At 39.6% G+C, this 22,194-nt stretch overlaps 1 protein-coding gene across 4 annotated transcripts in view; it reads left to right on the top strand.

Annotated features, from left to right (window-relative positions):
* STS (steroid sulfatase) overlaps nt 1-22,194 on the top strand; it is a 137,073-nt gene that overhangs the window by 5,509 nt on the left and 109,370 nt on the right. For 2 of the 4 annotated variants that reach the window (XM_072137853.1, XM_072137850.1), the window contains exons 2-4: nt 19,927-19,982; nt 20,096-20,237; nt 21,257-21,378. In XM_072137853.1, coding sequence (XP_071993954.1) covers nt 19,946-19,982; nt 20,096-20,237; nt 21,257-21,378 — 301 coding nt within the window. In that variant the 5' untranslated portion in view covers nt 19,927-19,945. Of the gene's footprint in view, nt 1-13,704; nt 13,916-19,926; nt 19,983-20,095; nt 20,238-21,256; nt 21,379-22,194 lie in introns of those variants that run through there. The other 2 variants (XM_072137851.1, XM_072137852.1) reach the window with 2 other exon arrangements.

Genomic DNA, 22,194 nt, shown 5'->3' with positions numbered 1-22,194 from the left:
TGACTAATCCGGCTCGGCCCTTATAATGTGGCACCTCCCTTCTGTCCCCGTCAGATCTTCTCCTAGGATCTTCTATGGTTTCCATGCCAGGCTTCCCTAAGTTGTTCCTGTGGAAGAGAAAGCCATCCAGCGTTCCCATACACTCCAGCATTCCCATACACTCCTTTGTTCCTGTCTCCAGCGTTCCCATACGCTCCTGTATCTTCTGTCTACCTCCGTACCTCCTGCTGTACCTTCCAGGATTCCAGTCCAGAGGTTTCTCCAGCATTCCTACGCTCCTCTGGTGTCTCCAGCGTCCCTACACTACTGTGTCCTGCTTCCTACCTTGGCTGCCACAGTGGGCCTAGTCGCACCCATGAAACAACCCGGTGGCACACCATTGCAGCAAGACCAGCCCGCTTTGCGGTGGGCTCTGGCGAAGACCAGAGCCACTTAGACTCTGGTCCTGGGTTGCGGCTAGTGCCGTCATGATCTCCCGCAGTGATCCAGAGGGTCCACAGACTCTTCCCAAAGAGACTTTTGCCTTACACACTTGTCCCTACAAGTACATTCTGTGACAGGAGCAGATACCTACAATCACTGCAAAGTGTATTAACGTACCTGTTCTCTCTCTAACTCATAAGGGTAGTATCAGATCAGCTAAGCAATTTTCTTGACTTTCTAGCAAACAGGAAGGGAGCAAACTGGGCAATTTCTCATGGTCTCCCTCTGCACTTTTGTCACTGCTGTGTGTACCATTATTTTATAAAACAGATAATGGATGGAGAACAGACAAGCGCACAAAACTCAAGTGTAGGGTGGCACTTACACAAATAATTATACAAGGTAAAGCACTCACCTTGTTAAAATCTTTAGTTTTGAGCATGTAATATACTTATTCACTGAAGAGCAGCATGCAGTGGACGAATACCACAGGATAGACATCCTTGGGAGAAGCATGTAGGGTAGAGGATAGTGAGGATCATGCAAGGGCGATAAATCCACAGAGGAAGCACATCTTCAGTAACTTCAACGTATTTATTCATAAGATCAGTAGGTAAAACAATGCGTTTCAACACTAAACAAGTGCCTTTATCTTTTTATGTGATTTGAAACCCGATGAAGGCACTTGTTCAGCGTCGAAACACTTTGTTTTACCTACTGATCTTATGAATAAATACGCTGTTGTTTCTGAAGATTTATCACTCTTGCATGATCCTCACATTACTTTATTATGAAATTAATTTTAGCAATCTCTTTAAGATCTATTAACAACACTTTCACAATTGCTACAAATATCTGAACCATAAAGTGATGACCTCATTAATAACAGTTACACAATTTGGATGATAAAGAAACACTGACAGTTACCATCATGTTTGAACACAGATATTGCAAGGCTGACTTTATAGCAAAGTACATATATAGATTACCTAGCTGAACAATTATCTAGAAAGAAAAAAAAATGCATCATTAATTTGCATTATGATATGATCAGCATAGAGGAAGTGTGATCTACAGTTGTGTGATGGAGGATTCAGCCCACAACATTCTGTAGGCATATCTTTGGGCTTTGTGTTCAGCAATGGTACATACATCAGTCCTGATACCGGCTAATATAAGGATACTCTTAATGGATCTACATGCACTATACTGCTGTCTTTCAACAAAGTGCATTTTATTGCCAAAAATGAGGATCCAAGTATTTCTCAGCAGAAGACCCTGTAGTTGTCAGGAGAAGTTGCCATGGAAAAGAGAATGATCCTCACCTGTGAATCACATTGTTGTCATTACAGCTTAGGAGATGGGAGATAGATATCTGCAGGGACAAGAGAGGCACGTCTCAGTAATGAAATAACTGTCTCTTCACAATGACACCTGGGCTTCCCACCATGAGTTTCATAGGCCAGGCAGCCAGCAATTGAGAAGGTGGTTATTTACAGGCCACACGTGGCAGTATGATGTGTATACCACCTGGTGTAGTAATACAATAGAAAAGGCAAGGCGTTCAGCAGTCAACAGGAAAGCTGAATACTTTTCAGTTAAATTTTCCTTAGAAAATAACAAATCCCCCTCTTGGACATGCAGGCCTAGTCACTTTATTGTCCCCTTTCTTGAAGATATCTCTAGTCTCTCTAACAAGTCCTTCCAGGATCATCCAGAGCAGTTCTAAAAAGCATCACTGTAGATCACGGACTTCTCTGCAACCTGGGGACTTCACTGGCTTCCACTGGAGATCTTCAGGAACCACTTTCTTACTTATTAGGGATAATGTTTACACTGGTTTACACAACCTAACCCTACTTTCTTTCTGAAAGGGTCTGAGAAACCTTCACCAAAGTTATAACCCTACAATTTAAAAATGTTGTGCATTTGTCGTAAAATGTGTAATCTGTATAACATGGCAGTAGCCACAAATAATAGTTATGACACACACATGCAAGAGAACACCTCCCAGAGTCAATGAGGGGGAGATGTATTAATGTGTGGCTTTTAAGAGTAGAACTAGACAGTGGGTGTAAAAATGATAATGATATTAAAATTACAAAAAAAATTAAATTACATCATTAGATAAAGATAGCAATAGGAAAAAAAATAGATTGATAAATAAATGATGTGCCGGTCAAATAAGTAGCTTCTTACTACCCTATCCACAACAGATGGCAAGGATGATCAATATGTAACTTATGCTAGTTGTCATTGGCTACTCTCCATAAATAACACAATTCCATAGCATTTTAAGTCCATATTAGTATGTAACTCTGGTGTTCCTCCTAGAAATGTATGAATAATGTAATTTGGTGGACTGTTGCTTTCACTTGGTAGTTAAGGTTGAGTAGTTCTGAAGAAAGTTTCCATGTAGAGTGGTTATCATTCCCTTGTCAGTGAGATGTGTCTGTACATTCAGAAGGGTCAATTTAGTCAATACACATAATAAAGACCACCATTAATTCACAACAAGAGATGTGTGTTTAGGCAAAAATTCTACCCAGCTTACTGCCATTAGTGATGACAAAGTAGTAACATGGAAGAGTAATGTCCACTTTTCACTATAACATTATACTGATCAAGATAACTTCAACTTCCTTTACTTCTTACTTTCTGATTCTTCATTAACCTCAAGCCTTGTTTCATACTTTAAATGGCATTCACAAGCTATGCCAGATCCTTTACAAATGGACCTGCGGCCGTCCAACACTTTCATGGTGCATTCAGTGGCTCAGTGATGACAACGCATTGGGGGTCATTTACTAAGGGCCCGAATCACATTTTTCCAAGGGGTTACCCGAATTTTACAGTTCTGCGCTGATTTTCCCTGAATTGCCGCAAGTTTTTGGTGCATGCGATCGGATTGTGCCGCATCGGTGCAGGCATGCACGCGATGAAAATCGGGCGGCGTGGCCGTAAGAAAACCCGACGGATTCAGAAAAACTGCCGCATTTAAAAAAAAAAAAGTGTCACTTGACACGAACTTACCTGCACCCGGGGTAGGATCGTAATCTCCGACGGACTTCAGCGCAGCAGCGACACCTAGTGGACATCGGGCGCACTACCTTAGTGAACTGCCAGAAGACCCGAATCCTCCACAGAGAACGTGCCGCTGGATCGCGACCGCACCGGATAAATAAATCTGCCCCATTGACAGCACACAACCGCTGAAGCTTATAGTGGGTGCTTAATGTCGCCATGATATCAAAGCTAAGCCATTGTATACTAACAGAGGCAGGTGGTGACAAGAGAAGCTGCCCTGGACCTGAGCACCAAATAGAAGGACCGTTAGGGTGTTTGTAATTTTAATAACTCTAGGGCACAAATTTAAAAAAATCCCTATACAGGATAACTACTTTAGATAAATATTTTGAGCTGTACAGAACTTTGTGTTTCGAGTCACCTTTTATGTTTATAAATAAAGCAAATAAATAATTGTCTTCAGTAAATTTTGCTTTCTTTTATCCTTGCCCTCTGTTTATTTTTAGGCTTTTTCAGAATTGGCACTTTATTTTCAGGGCAACTTTTGGCTTCAAAGCCTCTTGAGAGCATAATGGATGAGTGTGTTTAAGTTGTTCTCATTTTAACAAAGTGTTTCTACTCGTTAATTTTCTTTGACCCTTGAAGTCTCAGAAAACCCACTCGAATGTATCTGATGGCAGTGGAGGAGCAAAGTTGTTTGATCCACTAATTATATGTCAAGCATTCTAGTGTGTCTTCTTGAGCAGTGATCATAGTTAAGCAGTATTGTTGCTTTGCATTACTATTTGTCCCTGCTAATTTATTTGCTTGGATTCTTTTTCATAGTACGTACATGGTTTCCCACGTAACAGCACTTGTTACTGAGGTAACTTCTTGTATAACTATAATATAACAAGTGATGCGGACTAGTGAGATGATTCTTTATTATATTTTGGGCCACATTTATCACTTGTTTTTTCTGTTGTTTTTGCGCCTTTTCGTTTAGGCGCACCGTTTTTGCGCCATTTTTGCGATTAAACGTCAAATTAGCCGCGCAGCTAAAATAACCACCTTTCCCTCATCTATCGTTCAATTCCAGATGTTTTGCTGCGCCTAATGATATTCATCACGTGCGACTTTTGCATTTAGGCGCAAAAACGGGCGCAAAAACACTCCAGCCCGAAGGTGGCGTTATCTGAGAGGAAAGCACTGAGCCCCTTTGCAGAAGAGCTCATTTCTAGCAGCAGAGCTCAGCCAGACACTGGAACATATAATAGATACAATTAGATACACTGCAGACACTAGAACATATAATAGATACATTAGATACATTACAGACAGGAGCTGCAGACTCTATTTACAGTTCACCACCTTCTATTTACAAAATATTCTGCAAAACGCTGAGCTCACAGCAAGAGCAAGAGAAGTTTGCACAAGTTTGCAGAAGCTTGCAGATACTACAAACAAGTGTCCCCCATGTAATTCTGCACAGTGTCTGAGGGGGATATTGTGCAGAATTACAGGGGTGCAGCAGGAGACCTGCACTGGGGGATCCCCTCCAGGAGAAGCCACTGCCTAGGAGGTCACTGGGTGCTGGGTGTCACACACCTGGGTGCTGCTGTGAGTGTTATTTTCATTCTGGGCTGTGGGAGAAGCAGAGAGGAGCTTGTAGCAGGATGACATGTAAGTGCCTGAATCTAACATTGCGCCTAAACTGCGCCTAAACTGTGTTAAAGTAAAGTGAATAATAAGAGGCAGAAAATATACTTATCACAGATGGTTGTAGCTTGTGATAATTCTGGCAAAACAGTGCGCCCGAATTTAGGCGCAACTACTACACTTAGGCGCACAAAAGTGATAAATGTGGCCCAATATTTTCTCTGTGTTCATGAGAAGCTCAATAACAAAACACACTTCAACACTCTTACCTTATAATCACGTATAAAATATTTCCTAATTTATTTTTTTAAAGTAACTTAGCAACTGGCTTTATTTTATGAAACAGCTTAATGCCTTAAAGGAAATCTACAATCAAAATCAAACATGACACTTTCTTGTAGATCTAGGTACTGTGACTGTAGTAATCTTCTATTGATTTTTAACATCAACTTTTAGAGTTATGCTAATGAGCCTGCTTGGCTCCTATGTGCTGCATCTACACAGACTGTCTCCCCCTCACTTCTACTCTCCCAGCACTTCTCCCCTCCCTTTGCCTGTTGTAATCTCACTGCAACAGAGGATGTTTCAGCACACAGTACACCACGTATAGGCCTATGAAATTTAGGCACAGAGGGGCTCTGGTAACATCCCCAGGAACCCTTCTGGTGCAAAGAAGGGATAAAGAATGAGACGGCCACATGTAGTGTAGTATTTTGGACTACGGGTACCAAAGATGACTTGAGATATTGCTCATCTGTCACAACACTAGTATAAGGCCTCTTGCACACTAGCGTTGCGTTTCACGTCAGGGTGCAATGCGTGAAAAACTGACGTTTTTGCTGCGTTTTTGTTTCATTTTTGTTCGCGTTTTTTTGCGTTTTCGGTGCGTTTTTCACGCGCGTTTTTTTAAGTCAATGGGACTTTTTCAAAGGGACCAAGGTTCGGGAATAAAATGTTTTATTTAATTGAAAAATAATGTCTTCTGATAAGTTGCAAACATCTGCGATCTATTCTTCACTGTTCCGCGCGCGTATATTATCTCCCGACAAGTTAGCAGATGTGAAGAACATTGAAGAATAGAATAAAACCAGTGAACACAGTGAAAACAGTGACCACAGGATCATTTAAGAGAAAAACACAGTGCAGAACACAGTGCAGAATAGATTACAGATGTTCGGCACATCTGCTTACTTGTCGGGAGATACGCGCGGAGCGGTGCGAACAAAATAGCATGTGAAGAACAATATATATGTGTGAAGAAGACATTGCAGATGTATGGAAACATCTGCAATGTGTTCTTTACACACATATATATTGTTCTTTCACTGTGTTCACTGGTTTTATTCTATTCTTCACTGTTCTTCATTGTGTTTTTTAAATTAAATGAACGTTCGCGAGCAGGGGAAATACTGTTATTCTGGTCACCTAGCAACCCTTACGTTTAAAACGCATTGCACTTGCAATGATTGCGAGTGCAATGCGTTCTTGATGCATCTCCATAGACTTGAATGGGGCGTGAAAATTGCGCGTGACTCGCAAAAATAGAGCATGCTGCGATTTTGACGCGCGTGCAAACGAACGCAAGCACGCGCGTTGAAAACCACGCAAATGGAGAAAGACCCATTGAATACAATGGGACAGAGTGCAATGCGAGTTCTGAGCGTCAAATGCACGCGCAGAACTCGCGCGTGAAAAACGCCAGTGGAGAAGGGGCCTAAGTATTTAACCAATGACGGAGGCTACATGTGGATTCCAGGTCCTTGATGGACCTAGATGGTCTGGTATATAAAATTCAGTTAATCGCCCGCTGGGGAAATTGGAAAAGATTGATGGCACTCAATCAACTGTTTCAAAAAGAGGGGCGTTTTATTGTTTAAAATGACACAGGACTTTTTTTTTCATTTTCCTATAATAAACTTTTTATTTTTTCGTCTGACATGGGCATATGATGGCTTGGTTTTTCTTGTGATAAGAGATTTATTTTTCAGTAGGGTTAATTTTTAGGGTAAAAATCTTGTAATTAAAATGTAGTAACTCATTTCTGCAGAGGAGACTATTCTTCTATACTATTCTGCCATGTGGGCATTATTGGGGGAGGGGTGCATCACAGGGAACGCTCTTCTTATCTCTTAAAGCAATTTTTCATTTAAAAAATGAATAATGCAGGTGACAATAGTAAACTTTGCGAAATATTTTATGAAGGATCTTATGTTTTGATCCTTTCTTCTCCTTTAGTGAGGCTTCTTAAGTCTGTACTGTGAGGATCCTGGGGTAATGGATCCACCACGGACGATAAAGTAAGCTGATACCTGGGACCAGAATTAAAGTGGCATTCAGTTTTCACCAGAGCCTGCGGCAAAGCGGGTTAGACTTGCTGTGGCATGGTACCACCAGGTTTTTCCACAGGTGCGACTTTGTCTGCAGTGGCAGCCGAGGCGAGCTACACAGACATTAAGCAGGATCGTAGTCAGGGACAGGCAGCAGGTCAGGACGGGCAGCACAGAATCAGTCGGGGGCATAGCAACCGTTCAGGGCAGGCAGAACAGGATCAAGGTTAAATACAAAACCAAGGTCACAATTGGAAATCACATTAAGAATGCAGGGCATCAGGGAAAAAGCTTTTTCAACAGCACTAGACACGGAGATCTGGCAGGGTGTGCAGGGAGAGGCTGGAAAATAAAGGTTTCTGGGTAATGGCCAGAGCCAATTAACGGTGCACTGTCCCTTTAAATCTTCTGAAGCTGGCGCCTATGCTATAGAGACGGAGATGGAGACACGAATGCACGGCCACAAGACTGGACACAGGAACGAGGATGGATGAATATGAAGTGTGGGGTGCCGGGGCACGCCGATGGGCATGGGTGAGCCCGGGAGCGCCCGTGATATGTACACAGCAGAAAAATAAGGATATATGCTAAAATCTATTAAGAGTTTAGTCATTACACAAAAAAGCCTGATTAATTATAAAGTTTACTATTCGCATATACTGTCCAATTTTGCTAACAGTTTAATTGGACTTAAAGCGCTACAACAAGACTTCTTGCCGTTAATTCATGGCCAATGGTCCTTAATCAGGAGAAGGGCAAATTATCATATATATATATATATATATATAATCTCTAGAGGGACACAATAGTTGAATTTGAAATTGCTTCAAACATTGGTCCTTTATTGTATTCAAATTACATCATTCAAGGGTAAACCATAAAATGCCAACAGATCACTAAAGTTCCTAACAAAGATCCACTGATTTGCAATCAAATCTACTGATTGGTCAGTAAACTCTAAGTAATGAAAATATCTGAGCAATACTGCTAAACAAAATCAGACTGTTCAGATGTAATCCTTGTACATTTATAAGTTTACGCCACATGACTGAAAGCAGAGGCTGAGCCTACTGCATACACATCATTATGCAGCTAACACCCATGGTTGACACCCGTGATCAATGCAAGCACCTATTGCAGGTGTTAATTTCTTAAAGGGGTTGTTCGACTGTTTTGAAAGTCGTTCAGGTGGGCTGGGGAGGTAAGTTTAAAAAAAAGAAAGCTGTACTCCCCTCCTCCATCGCTCCATAGCTGCCTTCTTGCTGGACTGTGTCCCTATAAACAGCTCCACTGAGTTTAGTTTCCATCCTGCCAAGGTGGACGACCACTTCCATCTGTCCCTATATCTCAGCGCATGATACAGTCCTGGGAATAGAGACAGGTGTGCGGACCAGAGAGGTTGCGGCGGCGGACACCGAAAGGAGTTGGACAACCGCCTAAAGTGCCACCAGAAAATGGTGAGACTCATGTGATGGTGCCATATGCTTGCTGCCATCATTGATCCAGCCAGCAACCCCCCCCCCCCCCCCATCACCAGAAGGTGCTGGCCTGTTGCTATCACAGCCAGACCCTAACATAGGGAACCATGGCTGTCATAGCAGGATCAGTAATTCCTGGCATAAACCTCAGCATGGAAAATAGCGCCCAAATGTATGAATCACCACTTTGCAACACATACAAATACAGCCCCAAAATGTTATCTCAAAATGAAAAAACTACATTCATTCTTTTAGGTTGCTGTAGAGGTAAGGATGAAGGGGGGGGATTTATCAAGTCTGGGGCAACCAGATCAATTGTATGCCATGCTTCGCCTGCCATAAAATTGCACAATAACCTGCAACATGAAATTGTGCAGGCTAAGTCATAGCACAGCTCACACCATATTCGTCTCCGTTCACTTAGCTTTTTCAAGCCTTGTACAACTCTACAAATCTTCACAAATCCCTCACATAGTGCCCAACTGCATCACAAGAACAGACATGTGCTATCTATATACATATATACACACATATGAATATAATAACCTATACATACACAGACATACACATCATGCACATACAGTTTACACATACCCTACACAAAAACTATCCTTCCATGTTGGAGGTGTCCCTTGTGAGAAAAGTAAGGTGGTGGTATAGGAGTTCACCTCATAAGCAGCTGCTGCAGTAAATGGTTTAGAAAAACTGTACAAATAGTTTCCTGCTCCTGACTGATTTACTGCTTGGATTTCCCCTCCTACCAGACGGACAGCATCAGGAAGCAGGAATGAGATAATCACAACCTCCGATGTGCAGGAGGAGACTTCTGTAAGTCGTGCCCCACTGTCGAGCTGCACTGTGTAAAGAAAGTTCTGCCTGTAGCTTCTAAGGCAGGTAGATTCTGTGACTGACTTGAGCAAATTAGATGCCTGTTACCCCACAGGTGTTTAGGGCCTCGGGCGGCTCCCCATATCACCATAATGAGCATCTGCCATTAAAGAGTTAGAAATGAATTGAACTGTGCATAGGACCAGGGAACATACCCAACAGAGGAAGGATAGGCGATTTATCTACCGTATTTTCTGACGTATAAGACAATCTTTTAAACACCGGTTTATCTTTTAAGAAGGTAGGGGTCTTATTATAAGCCAGGCGGTGTTAGGGCATTAGATGGTTAGGGGGGTACCTTATTAAAGCAAGATTTAATAAGGTGACCCCTGCAGCAAACACCCACCTGTAACACCCACAAGGTGTTGCTAGCACCCATCGCGGGTGTTAATGATTTTATCTCAGCTGGCAAAGCTGGCTGTAAAAAGCAGGCGGTGTGCCGCCATCTTGGCTTATATCGTTGCTCCCCGTGATGTCATTGGGAAGTGTCGAACTGTTGCCATTACAGCCTTGGTTCTTCCCCGAGGAAGTAAAATCCCCATATAAGTATGCCAGTATATGGTAGGATCAATCAAACAACCTACGGTTAAACTACCTTTGGGAGTCTGAATAAGAGCAAAAAAACAAATAAAAAAAAAGTAAAAAATAAATTTTAAAACCCTAAAAATTAGCATCCCTTCCCTTTCCCTAAAACTGAAATAAAAATAAATAAACAGTAAAAATCATAAACATGTTGGGAAATTTCGCATCCAAAAATGTCCAATCTATCAAAATATGGCATTTTACACTGTAACATAAAATATCACCCAAATGTCTGAAACTCCACTTTTTTTTACCATGTCGCAACATATAAATATTACCGATAAATAAAAAGTGATCAAAAGTCTGTACATTCCTCAAAATGCTAAGAATGAAAAAGTCATCTCATCTCGCAAAAAAAAAATTACATGTCACACAGTTCCGTACACCGATATAATGAAGTAATTAGTGCCAGAAGATGGTGAAATGAAGATTTTTTTCTTGTACACAAGATTTTAATTCATTAAAGTTAACAAATTGAAATAAAATCTGATGTTTAGTTTTTTTTTCCCATATGTGGTTGGAAAAGGTTTTTTTTTACATGGCAAGTATATCCCAGATACAGTATTTTCACTGGCAAAGTTGTTATCTTATGTGCCGGTAAATGTAGTATATAGGAAAACGCGAAAAATGCTGATAAGAACAGAGCAACAAGGTGAGAGAATTGGGCATCTGGAGAAAAAAAATGTTGTTTGGGAATATCCAGGAATTTTTAGGAAAACAATATGCAAATAAAGATGGGGAAGAAATACTTTTAGATGTGGATCACTACCACCATAATCACTATGGAACTTGCCCCTCTCCCTGCCTTCTCACTGACACGCCCAAACAGAACAAATGACAGGAAGTGGCAGATTCATGTGCCTTCTTTGCCAGGAAACTGGTGGAAAGGCATAATGAATCTCCCCCACTATGTATATTATAGTAACAAATCTGCCCAGTCATTTATTAAAACATAACTTTATCAAAAAATTACTCTAGAACACGCAATTTAACATGCCCCCTGTTCACTCATACATTTAACATACACTCAATTCTTTGCCTCCTTAAAAGTCTGTATTTTGCAAAGGCAGTGAACAATTTCAAGTAATACAAACTGTGACGGTAATTAGCTATCTGCATAAATGTCTTGTATAAATAGTAAGGAAGGAGATCATTAAATGGAAACATTACATGTAACAGTGCTATGAAGAGTAATTATAATTTATAGTCATATAATAGTAGTTTATTTCCCAGGATCCAGGTGAAAAGATAATTGCTGTAATGGTAATGTATATCTGCCAATGGGCAGCTGAAGGTTGTGGACAATTTGTTTGAGTCCTAAGCTTCCATCTCTTTGCTGCCTGCCGGCTTTATAAATTACACATTTCATGAGTTGTAGTAATCTATAGCCTGTACTGACATGACATAATGTCTCATTGTGTACATGCTATAAAATATATGTATAGCATGTATTATCATAACTTGTACTCCAGGGGATTTTCATGAAACTCTCTATCTAGGGAAACCGCTAAACCGCTAAAATTTGCTACAGCTAACGCTAACCACTCAGGACATTACTTGTATATTCCGTTTCTTATCTAGCAGAGATTAACAGGTATTATATCTAAATATACATATGAACAAAATATTTTCATGACTTTTCGATGAAGCATCTGTGTCTCACTCTTATTTTATTGATTAATTACAATTTGAATAAGGAATGTATTGGGTGTGACTATTGGTAGTATTTTCTTCTTATTTTTGAAAGCTATAGTAAATGTCTTTTCTATTGCTTAGCGTTTGCAAGCTTTTCTTGTATTAACATCTCTATCATCTCTGATTTGATATGTACACATATTGAATGGGTTGGGAAGGTTGGGAGTGAAACTCTATGGGGGATATTTATCATACGCTGGTGCTCGTGCGCCAGTGTATGATAGCCCCGCCGCTGCAAATTCGCAACCGGATACATCAAGAGGCTTCTGCCTCTTGATGTATTGGGCTGCCAGCAGCGTAGCGTTTATCCTACGCCAGGCAGGGCCAGGCGTAGAAAAAAACGCAGCCTGCTACTTTTCACGTATGAAAAGTCGCCGGCAGCAGCGAGTGCGCAGGCGCGGGGACAGTAACGCCCCGCGCCGGCCCATTCCCGTCCGGCCGCGCCCCCTGCTCGGCCGGCCGCGCCCCCCCTTCACGCCCATTCATGCCCACTGGCGTGAAGGTGGCGGATTGGGGAAAATAATCGCAAAAGCTAGCAATAAGCAATTGCTTAGCAATATGCAATTGCTAGCAATATCTTGGATCTTATGGGAAACATTGGGGCAAATATATCAAGCTTCCTGAAAGACCGAATATTTCTAGATGCCCATGGCAACCAATCACAGTTCCCCTTTAAAATATATGAGCATTGGTAAAATGACAGCTGAGCTATAATTGGTTGCCATGGGCAACTAGAAATATTCTGTCCCATTTTGTTCATCGATCAACTGCGGAAAGACTAAACCAGTGTGTAAAGATATCATTGAAAGTGCTGGAGGAAGTGTCATGGTTTGGGGAATGTTTTCTGTAGCAGGAGTTTGACCTCTCATACAGCTACATGGTAGTGTAAATTCAAGTGTGAACACAAAGAACCTTTCCTTACATTAATCACTCAATCAATCAACTAGCAAGTTTCAAGGAGGACAGTGTCCCTGTCACACAGTAGACTAGGTAAAGCAGTTTCTTGAAAGGGAAAACATTGAAACAATGAAGTGGTCAGCCCATATTCTTGATATGGAAAAACCTTGGTGACAAAGTTATGACTAAAAAACCCACGACAGTAACAGAAATGTAGAAGAGATTGGTAGAGACAACCAAAGTGACTAATTACATAAGATAATCCTTTATTAGTCCTACAGTGGGGATATTTCCAATGTAACAACAGCAGAGAGAGTACAGAGAGTACAGTACTCACAATAACAGAACAATAATATTAGGATTCAATTAACAAAAAGAAATAAAGTGACAAAAAGACAAAAAGAAGAAGATAAGCAATGATTGTCAGTTCGATATCAGTTTGTGGATAGGACCTGCAGGGATTGGTTGGGTGGTGAGCACAGGTTACTTCCATTTGCGCTTTGTAGGTTGAACAGCCTAATCGCAGCGGGGAGGAATAACTTCTTCTTTTACACTTGGGGTGAAGCAGTCGGTGACTGATGTTGCTACTCACTGCCACCACAGTCTTATGCATGGGAAGGGAGCTATTCTCCAAAATAGATTTCAACTTACACATTATCCTCCTCTCAGGTATCACCTGCACTGTGTCAAGAGGACCCCCAGGACAGAGCTGGCTTTCCTTATTAGTTTGTCCAGTCTGTTTCTCTCCCTAGCTGAGATGCTGCTTCCCCAACGGACTACGTTAAAGAAGATGGCTGGTGCCACTACAGAGTTGAAGAAAGTCTTAAAACCTGTCCCCTGCCTCCGCAGCAATTATAGCCTGTCTGACCCTTCCTGTGAAGTGCCTTTATGTTCTCTGCCCACTCCAGTTTATTGTTGAGGAGATGTCTTGTAGATGCACTGAAGTCATCCAAAGCAAAGGTCTGTATACTTCCTACTGATTGGTCATTGTAAGAACCTTCAGAAAATGTTGTTATAATTTTTCTCTCTGCTGCAGTCATTGCTGTTCCATAATTATGATCAGCACATTTTTGCTAAATAAATATTTTATGTTGATATACTTTAGTTATTTTGTAAAACAAAGCAGCTCAACAGTATCACTTTACTTTAGGCTACATTCACATGGACATGTGCTCCATGTAAAAAAGTGTCAAAAAAACTTTTTAGAAAGACCTTAACATTATGGAAAAATAAATGTCATTTATAGCAGTAAGAGGAAGAAGTAGGTGTTTCCCATTGCTACATAAAGTGTGCCAAAAATTATGCCGTCTTACTACGCATGCAAACCCCCGACCAGGGCCAAACATTTAGACTGTATCTTGGCAACCCAATGATATCACCCAAATGGTATAACAGTACAGTCTAAAAACCTATATCGGTGAATATCCAGATGCTTTTTGGACGGCGGGGCTAAATTTTCCATAACAATCAATTGAGAAAGTGCCGTTTTAAGTCATGAGGGTTGGTTAGCATATAAATAGATATACACTGCACATAAAAGGACGCAAAATTAACTTACTTTTAAACCCTAAACTATAGGAGCTTTTTACTATGTGAAAGAAAATATGTAACACATTTTGAGAAACCAACCCCAACTTAGGTACCTAATACAGTAGCAAAGACCCCCCAAACCATCCTACATTGATTTTTCATAAATATCAAACATACTCTACCTCCTATATAAAAGATTCACCAAAATATATTCCTATAAGAGAGAAAAGACACCCAATAATATAAAAGCCCATGTGCAAAAAAGATAATTATGTCCTGCATGGCAGTATTTTTAGTATCTATATGGCTCATCTCTAATGCATGTGAAATTGGCACTTACAGGGAGACTATCTTCCCCATAGAGATTACAGATGCCACTTAGATCATTCATTATAGTTCCCTGAAAACATAGGTGTGTTAAGTGTTCGCCTGTTTTCTTTGATTAATTATATTCAGTGTAGATTTGATAAGATCTCAAAGGAGGATGACCACTTTTCAAGGGGTAAATCTGTTTTACTAATGGCTGGGAAACATGGAAGCTGCACCATTGATGTACTGAAAAACCTTAGCCTTAAACTCATGGCTCTAGCAAGGGGTTGTTGTAGGCATGGGAAAACAAGAAGCAGGATGAGTAGCTTTGCCTGTACCTTTGGTAACCTTTGGATACTGCAAGCAAGACATTTATGCTTGTCCTCATAAGTATAATATTAACCTTTCATGGACCTTCATAGAGGAATCAGAATAGAGCGGTTCTACCTCTCTGTATTGGGGATTACAGAATTTTTATAATCCATGTATCAGTGCGCTATTCACAAACAACAGAACTTTTATGATTCACATATTAGTGTGCGCTACCAACGGACAACCGCACTCTTTCATGATCTTTGTATCAACAGGTGCTAATGATGGACATAAGAACTTTACAACCAACGTATCATATATTCGGAATCATTATTTTTCTGGAGTAGAAAACTATACAGAGACAGGACCTTCAAAATCTTGCTGGATGAAGCAGTAAATGCTAATATTCCTGTCTGTATTGCTGTATAATCCTCTAAGAAGGAAGAATATCCCTGCACTACAGAAACCTCATGTAGATTTTCAGAGTACCCTAATAATGTCAGTTATTTCAGATTTCCACCTGTCCTTAATAATAGCAACCTTCTCTACACCCCTGAGAAGGTCAAGTCCTGCCTAGATGATTGACCCTATGATGAGAAGCAACATTGCCATAGCTCCATCTGATATGTGTAATGTCATCTGGACATGTGACCCTGTTCTTATACTGTAGAGTGACATGTCCAGGCCAGCCAGTCACAGGCAGGACTACAGAGGACATGCCTGTGGTGGCTAAGGGGCTACAAGATGCTTGATTGGCTGCCTCAGAAGTGCATTAAGCAGCAGTGAATCAAGTAGCAGCTTGGCGCTTCTTCCTGAACATGTGATATCTACATCTGGTTGGGTTAAGTAGTTCCTTGGGTTTTTTTCTTTTTGGTCTCTGCAGGGACCTGAAATCCAAGGCAACCATAGGGTAGAAGGTATCAATATATGGTCCTTTGCTGTGAGTAGGGTAAAATCTTGTAGCAGTTTATAATTTCCATAGTAGTCTTTTCATTCTATCCTCTTTACTTACCCCTAGTGAGGTATTTTATTTAATACCAAGATAGAGAATCCAGTCCAAACCTCTAAGGAAACAATTAGACCTAGTATAATAATATTAGTATTGACTTTTATAATTTCATTTCTCGGTTGAATATTCTCACCCAAAAATATTGTTTTTTTACACTAGAGCTCAGAATATATTTTCTATGACTAATTCCTTCTTCCTCCATACAGCAGCCTTCAGTACAGCCATTTATATTGATGATGCATTCCAGTTAGTAAACTTGGCTCTTCTTTGTGAATGTTAAAAGCCATTACATGAACTCAGGTGGTTATTTTCAGTATATGAAATGAGCTGTGACCTTGATTCAGCAGCTGATTGATTGCTGTTCTCACTAATGAATTGTCATGTTTGTTCTATATTTCCCTGGAAAAGAAGATTTGTAGGACTTGAGAAGGGCTAATTATTTTTGTAACTGTATAATAAAGTGTCAGCCCTGGTATCTGAACTATAAAGCTTTCTACTGTTCGTTCTCCATTAAGTGTGCCAATTTAGTGATTGTTTTGTAGTTAAATACTTCATTTTACTGACTTCAAAAGCACTTGAGAATGATCGGCTATCATTTAGCCTGGTTGGATGGACTGCTATTATTTTCAACTGAAAAGCTATACTTATTAATTTGCTACGTAGTAAACAAATCCACAAAAAGCAATCTTGAAAAAGAGAAATTGTCAATGACTCATTCAAGTTATTTAAATGCTACTAAAAAGAGCCTGTGAAAGCTTCCACGGCTACATGAAGGTCCTGCATGTAGACCCTTTAATTCATTTTTCGTTGAAATGCCCTTAAAGTTACTGCTTAAGGAAATGTGTGAAAGGGAAAAAATGAAAAATATGTTCTCCTGCTACTTTGCAGGATTTTATATGGAACAAGAAGTTCTTCTTAATGTGAGTTCAGGGTTGGCTATGTCATGGATCATGGTGAGTGAAAATCGACTGTATAGCCAGTAAAAATCTAGATTTAACAACGGTTGGACTGTGTCTCTTGAAATATCTCTGTAAAGGTTTAAAGAGAATTTATCTACATGTGTAGCAGAATATTATTGAGCATGCAGAGTAGGATAGCTCCTTTGTTATTAAGGCCCCAATGCACATAACAGTAATTGTGGCTGTGATCTAGCAACTGGCAGCCAGATCAAGATCACAATAGAGGTCTATGGCACTGGTCTTGGTGCGGTGAGTACCCTTAGTTTAACCGTACTGTGACCGTGCCGGGTGCTAGCCTTTCTAAGCAGAGGCAAGAGATGAGGAGCTCTCACTCCCCTCCCTTTTGCAGTTGGCCATGTGCTATGCTGGGGTTACAGCATTGGTGAGCAAACAGTTCTGTGCGTACAACCTTCAGTTTTAGGTGTCTGGCCAAAGTCAAATCATGCTGGTCACACCGGGAAGTCTCCAGTATTTGGACAGAATAATGCTGTGTTCTAATAAAGGGAACACATATCAGATTCTGAGTGGGATCTGACAGAATTCCTATAATGGACCAGCAAGCTTTGAGTAGAGACAGGTTACCCTGATGGTCTGAGAACCCTACTGATGCTCACTTGGACAACATTGAATGAAAGAGACTTGCCCTTTGTGGCTCATGTGAAACATATGGGAAATTAAGGTCCCTCTGTTACAGCTACCCTGTGGTCTGTGCACGTGAGACTATAGTCTAGACTTGATGTGTAATTTGTGTGTTCTGTACTAGTTGTGAAAGAAACCAAAGCACAATGTTAGAACAGAAAAAATGGGACCATCAATAATTAAGCACAAGTGTGGATCCCTAGATATTGCACCTGAAGATATGGCTGAAAAACTAAACAAAAAACCTATTATCCCCAAAGGAAAAGTCCCTTTCAGGAAGAAAAAAGCCAAACTGAAGAAAGTATATAGGAATATAGAAAACTTTATTGCGTACAGTACATTAAAATTATTAAAACATCAAGTGATGAAAGAGGAGGAAAAAAGGGGGCATCACCGGACAACACATGGAGGGTAGTAAATATATGTGTACAAAGGGGTATAGACAAACTTAAATGTGAGCAATCCATGTCATATCTAAGGAAAGTAAATATTCAATCAGGCGTGCGCCTAACACAAGGTTACAGTGTTGTACATGTCTTACCCAAATAAAAGAGATTGCACTCCACTGTCCGGGATGTCCCCTTCCCCATTTTGGCTTTTTTCTTCCTGAAAGGTACTTTTCCTTTGGGGATACTAGTTGTGAAAGAACAGGGTTGGGAAGAAATTATTTGAGATTAAAATTCATGGGACCATGATGGATGACTTTTGTAGGTTAGAATAAACACATATATATCATGTTTTACAATTTACAGATCAACTAAACACATATATTCACCTTTAATTGTTTTTCAGAAATTTTCAGAAATTGATCATTAATTTAGAGAATAAGTCATCACTATAAGATCAACAAGTATTGGACACTTAGAATCCCCACCTATCAGTTGATTTTGGTGCTGGAATTAATATAGAAAATGTAGTGGAAGAAAAGCCTATTGATTTGTGCAGTGGCTGAGCTGTGTTACTGCAGCTTAGCTCCCAATCAGTAAATGAGTGTACACACAGCAATCTGATATTGATGACCTGATACAGACATGAGTCATTAAGGGCCGTGACTTCTTATGAAACAACATTTTTCATTTGATTCACGGTATGACCATATTGAGATGTATATGTATAAATAAAATATCCCTTTGGTTTAATGTCACAGAATCATTTTTTTTTTTTCAAAGCGAACTTCACTTATCTCAGAAAACGTGTAGCCAGGCCAAGAAGAAAGAGAGGAAAGGATACATATTTTATAGAACACATTGTTATTTGATAAGCAGCAAGTTTTTGTTAAATAATTTCCAGTCATTAGTATCTTAAAGCATACTACATTGCTGCTCACTGTCAGTTATGTACCATCATCGGTTCCTATAGATAGAGGTCAATTGCCCAAGAAGTTGATGTAGGTGGTGTGACAGCAAAGGTAATAATTCTTCTTCTTCATGACTCTGAGACTTTGATAGTCATATGGATAAAAGGCTTAGAATTCTCTCAGAGAAGGATTCATTACAGCGTGTATCGGCTGAAAACAAGAGATATCTGCTGTCCCCTGGCTATATTACTCAACATCCTCACAGTTTGATTGGAAGGTGTTTTTGAAAATTTATTTGAGTGATTTATAAAGACAGATGATCTAGATATTATTTCCGATGTCACTTGGTTTGTGATTCATTGTTTGAGTCAATATAAGTTAAATTAGATTTTATTTGCAACCCTGGTAACTGTATAATATCCCTATTAGTTATTGAAATGTATACTTATCCTTTTTTCACTGCTGTCACAATATGTGCATTACTTCTATTTTAGGTTACAATTTTCTTAAAATGCCTACTCTAACTGTAAAGAACCCTTTCCTAAATTTGTTTCTGTAAATGTGTTTAAATTGATTTTGTTGACCATAAATATATTGACATATATACTGTACTTAGTATCACCTAAACAAGAAGCATTGGTTAAAGGAAATCAACCAACTAAAAAACAAAAACAAACCCTTCCTCCTCTCATCTTGATCTCGGTGCTTTCTTTTGCTAAGCTTGACACGCCGGCGTCACCTAGAAAAGAAACTTATAATTGGCAAGACGGAGCACAAGGACAGGTTGTCCGGCCTGCTCATTATGCACGCTTTAGTCACCTCCCTCTCCCAGCATGGGAGAGGTAGGTGCAGCATAATTAGCGTCAGACATGTTGTCCCCACACTCCATGCTGCTAATTATACATTTCTTTTCTAGGTGATCCCGGCATGTCAAGATGGACAGCAGCAGGATCATGATGAAGAGGAGCAGAGGTGAGTACTTTAAGTGTTTTTTATTTGTTGCATTAATCTTATTTTCTGTCTGTCTATTTTGGTATTGTTAGTTTTGATTATTGATTTATTCATTTCTTTCTTTCTTTTCAAAGAGATGAAGCGTATGTTGCTCCTGACATTCTTGATCACTGGTAATGTTTTTTGTACTACAAAGTCAAGACCAAATTTTATTCTAATAATGGTTGATGACCTTGGAATCGGAGATGTGGGATGTTATGGAAACAAAACACTCAGGTTTGATATTTTTACTATTCATTTATGTCACTTTGGGAAAGTATATTATATATTATATTTTGACCCTTTGAGAGTAGACACTCCAGTTGCTAAGATCAACCCATTGAGGTGGGTACTTTTATATTTGTTGAAAGTGCAAGTGAGGGAATGGTTTGAGATTGGGAAGCCTATTCTATTTTCAGAAAATGTTTTTATACTGACTAAATTTCTATTAAAGTATGCCCATAAAGTAGTGCTGCAGTATATGGTACAAATGATTTGATGATTGCATCTTCAAGCCCCCTAGTGGAGTTAATGTACCTTTAAAAAAGAGTTTACCCATATATATATATATATATATTTTTTTTTTAAAGTGATCAATGGGTTGAATATTTACCAAAATGATTTTATAAAGATTACAGCTCTTCATTAACATCACTTTTTAACTCTGTTACACAATTTGTCAAGCTTCCCATTTTATTTCAAGGAATAGTAAATGTTGCTTACTCAGAAGTAACACTCTTCTTAAAGCAAACAATGTATTTTATAGTTTTGTAAATCAGATAAAATAAAAAGTTATGGGTTTTGTAAGACTGGGATGGCATTAATTAACTACAAAAGTGTCATTATACACTTGTAAAATACATTTTTGTAAAATTGTTTTAATCAATGGCTTCACCTTATTCCTCATTACGAAGATGAATAGTTTAACAATAATTCTATAGTTGAATTAGATTTACTACTTCAGCAGACATGAACCACAACTTCAGACAGAAGTTCAGCATTTGGGCACATTTCTGCTGTTAACCCCTGTGATTAGAGATTGGAGGACCAGAACTTTCAGTTCAGGTCCAGGGTTTGGGTGCAACCTACATCGCCGTACAGTCAATCCAGCAAATTGACGCCCCTAGCTACTAGCCATAGCTGTGATTTGGTTAGGGGGTCAAACTCGCTAAACCTGAACCTTAACAAGTCCCCTCATAAATATTTACTACTATTTAGAGAAGAAGTTATGAAAACTTACTTTTATTTTTTTTTAGAACTCCAAACATTGACCAACTAGCTGACAAAGGAGCAAAGTTTACGCAACATATAGCAGCATCTCCCTTATGTACACCGAGCCGAGCAGCATTCATGACGGGCAGATATCCTGTGAGATCAGGTACACCATTATATAAACTAGATTGTATGTCATCTGTTTCATCATCCATAGAATCTAAAGAAAGATTGGTAATGTATTAAGGTGTATTAAAAGGTTAAAAATATACAAAGTAAATTAAATTCCTAAAGGACACATGCTGTACTGTAATTGAGCATTCCCTTTTTTTAATCCTCTTTAGTTGTAGATCTAAGCAACCTATTTCTATACCGAGGACTATCTCAGATTAAAAGCTGGTTAGTTACTTTTACAGTCAAAATATATTTAGTAAAAAGTTTATATTTACTCCAAAAGTGTGATATTGAATTCTGGTAGCAGCTGCTTCTGACACCTTGTATTTGTCCATTAGTTTCACATTTTTATTACAACCTCAGGAGACAGCTGGCTGTAATTCAAACTACAGGTTTTTTAAGTGTCTGGCTTGTCTAGGCAATGTGATTCAATAAAACAATTATTTTTTTCATTTTTGAGTTACAATAGGAACCACAAAGTCTTATAGCGACAATGGACCCCAGTTGATTGCAAAGTTAAGCATAGGGGGAGGTACACAGCACTGCTCCTTGACATATGCATCTATCTACCCCATTTAGCATACCAATTGCATAACTAAATTTTAAGGCACAACACATAACAGAGCTGTTAGCAACAGCAGGACTATTTAAGTACAGTATTTTTCGGACTATAAAGCACACCGGAGTATAAGGCGCACCTGCCTGCTAAAATGTCTAGGTTCATATATAAGGCGCACCTGATTATAAGGATGAATGACCAGCAGGTGGCAGACCTGTGCACAGTTCAAGACAGTTGTTGTCTGTAAGT

This window comes from Engystomops pustulosus, chromosome 2, assembly GCF_040894005.1.
Source record: "Engystomops pustulosus chromosome 2, aEngPut4.maternal, whole genome shotgun sequence".
In the NCBI taxonomy this organism is placed as follows: domain Eukaryota; kingdom Metazoa; phylum Chordata; class Amphibia; order Anura; family Leptodactylidae; genus Engystomops; species Engystomops pustulosus.
The sequence above is the reverse complement of the archived record's forward strand: the minus strand, read 5'-3'. Positions and strand labels throughout refer to the sequence as shown.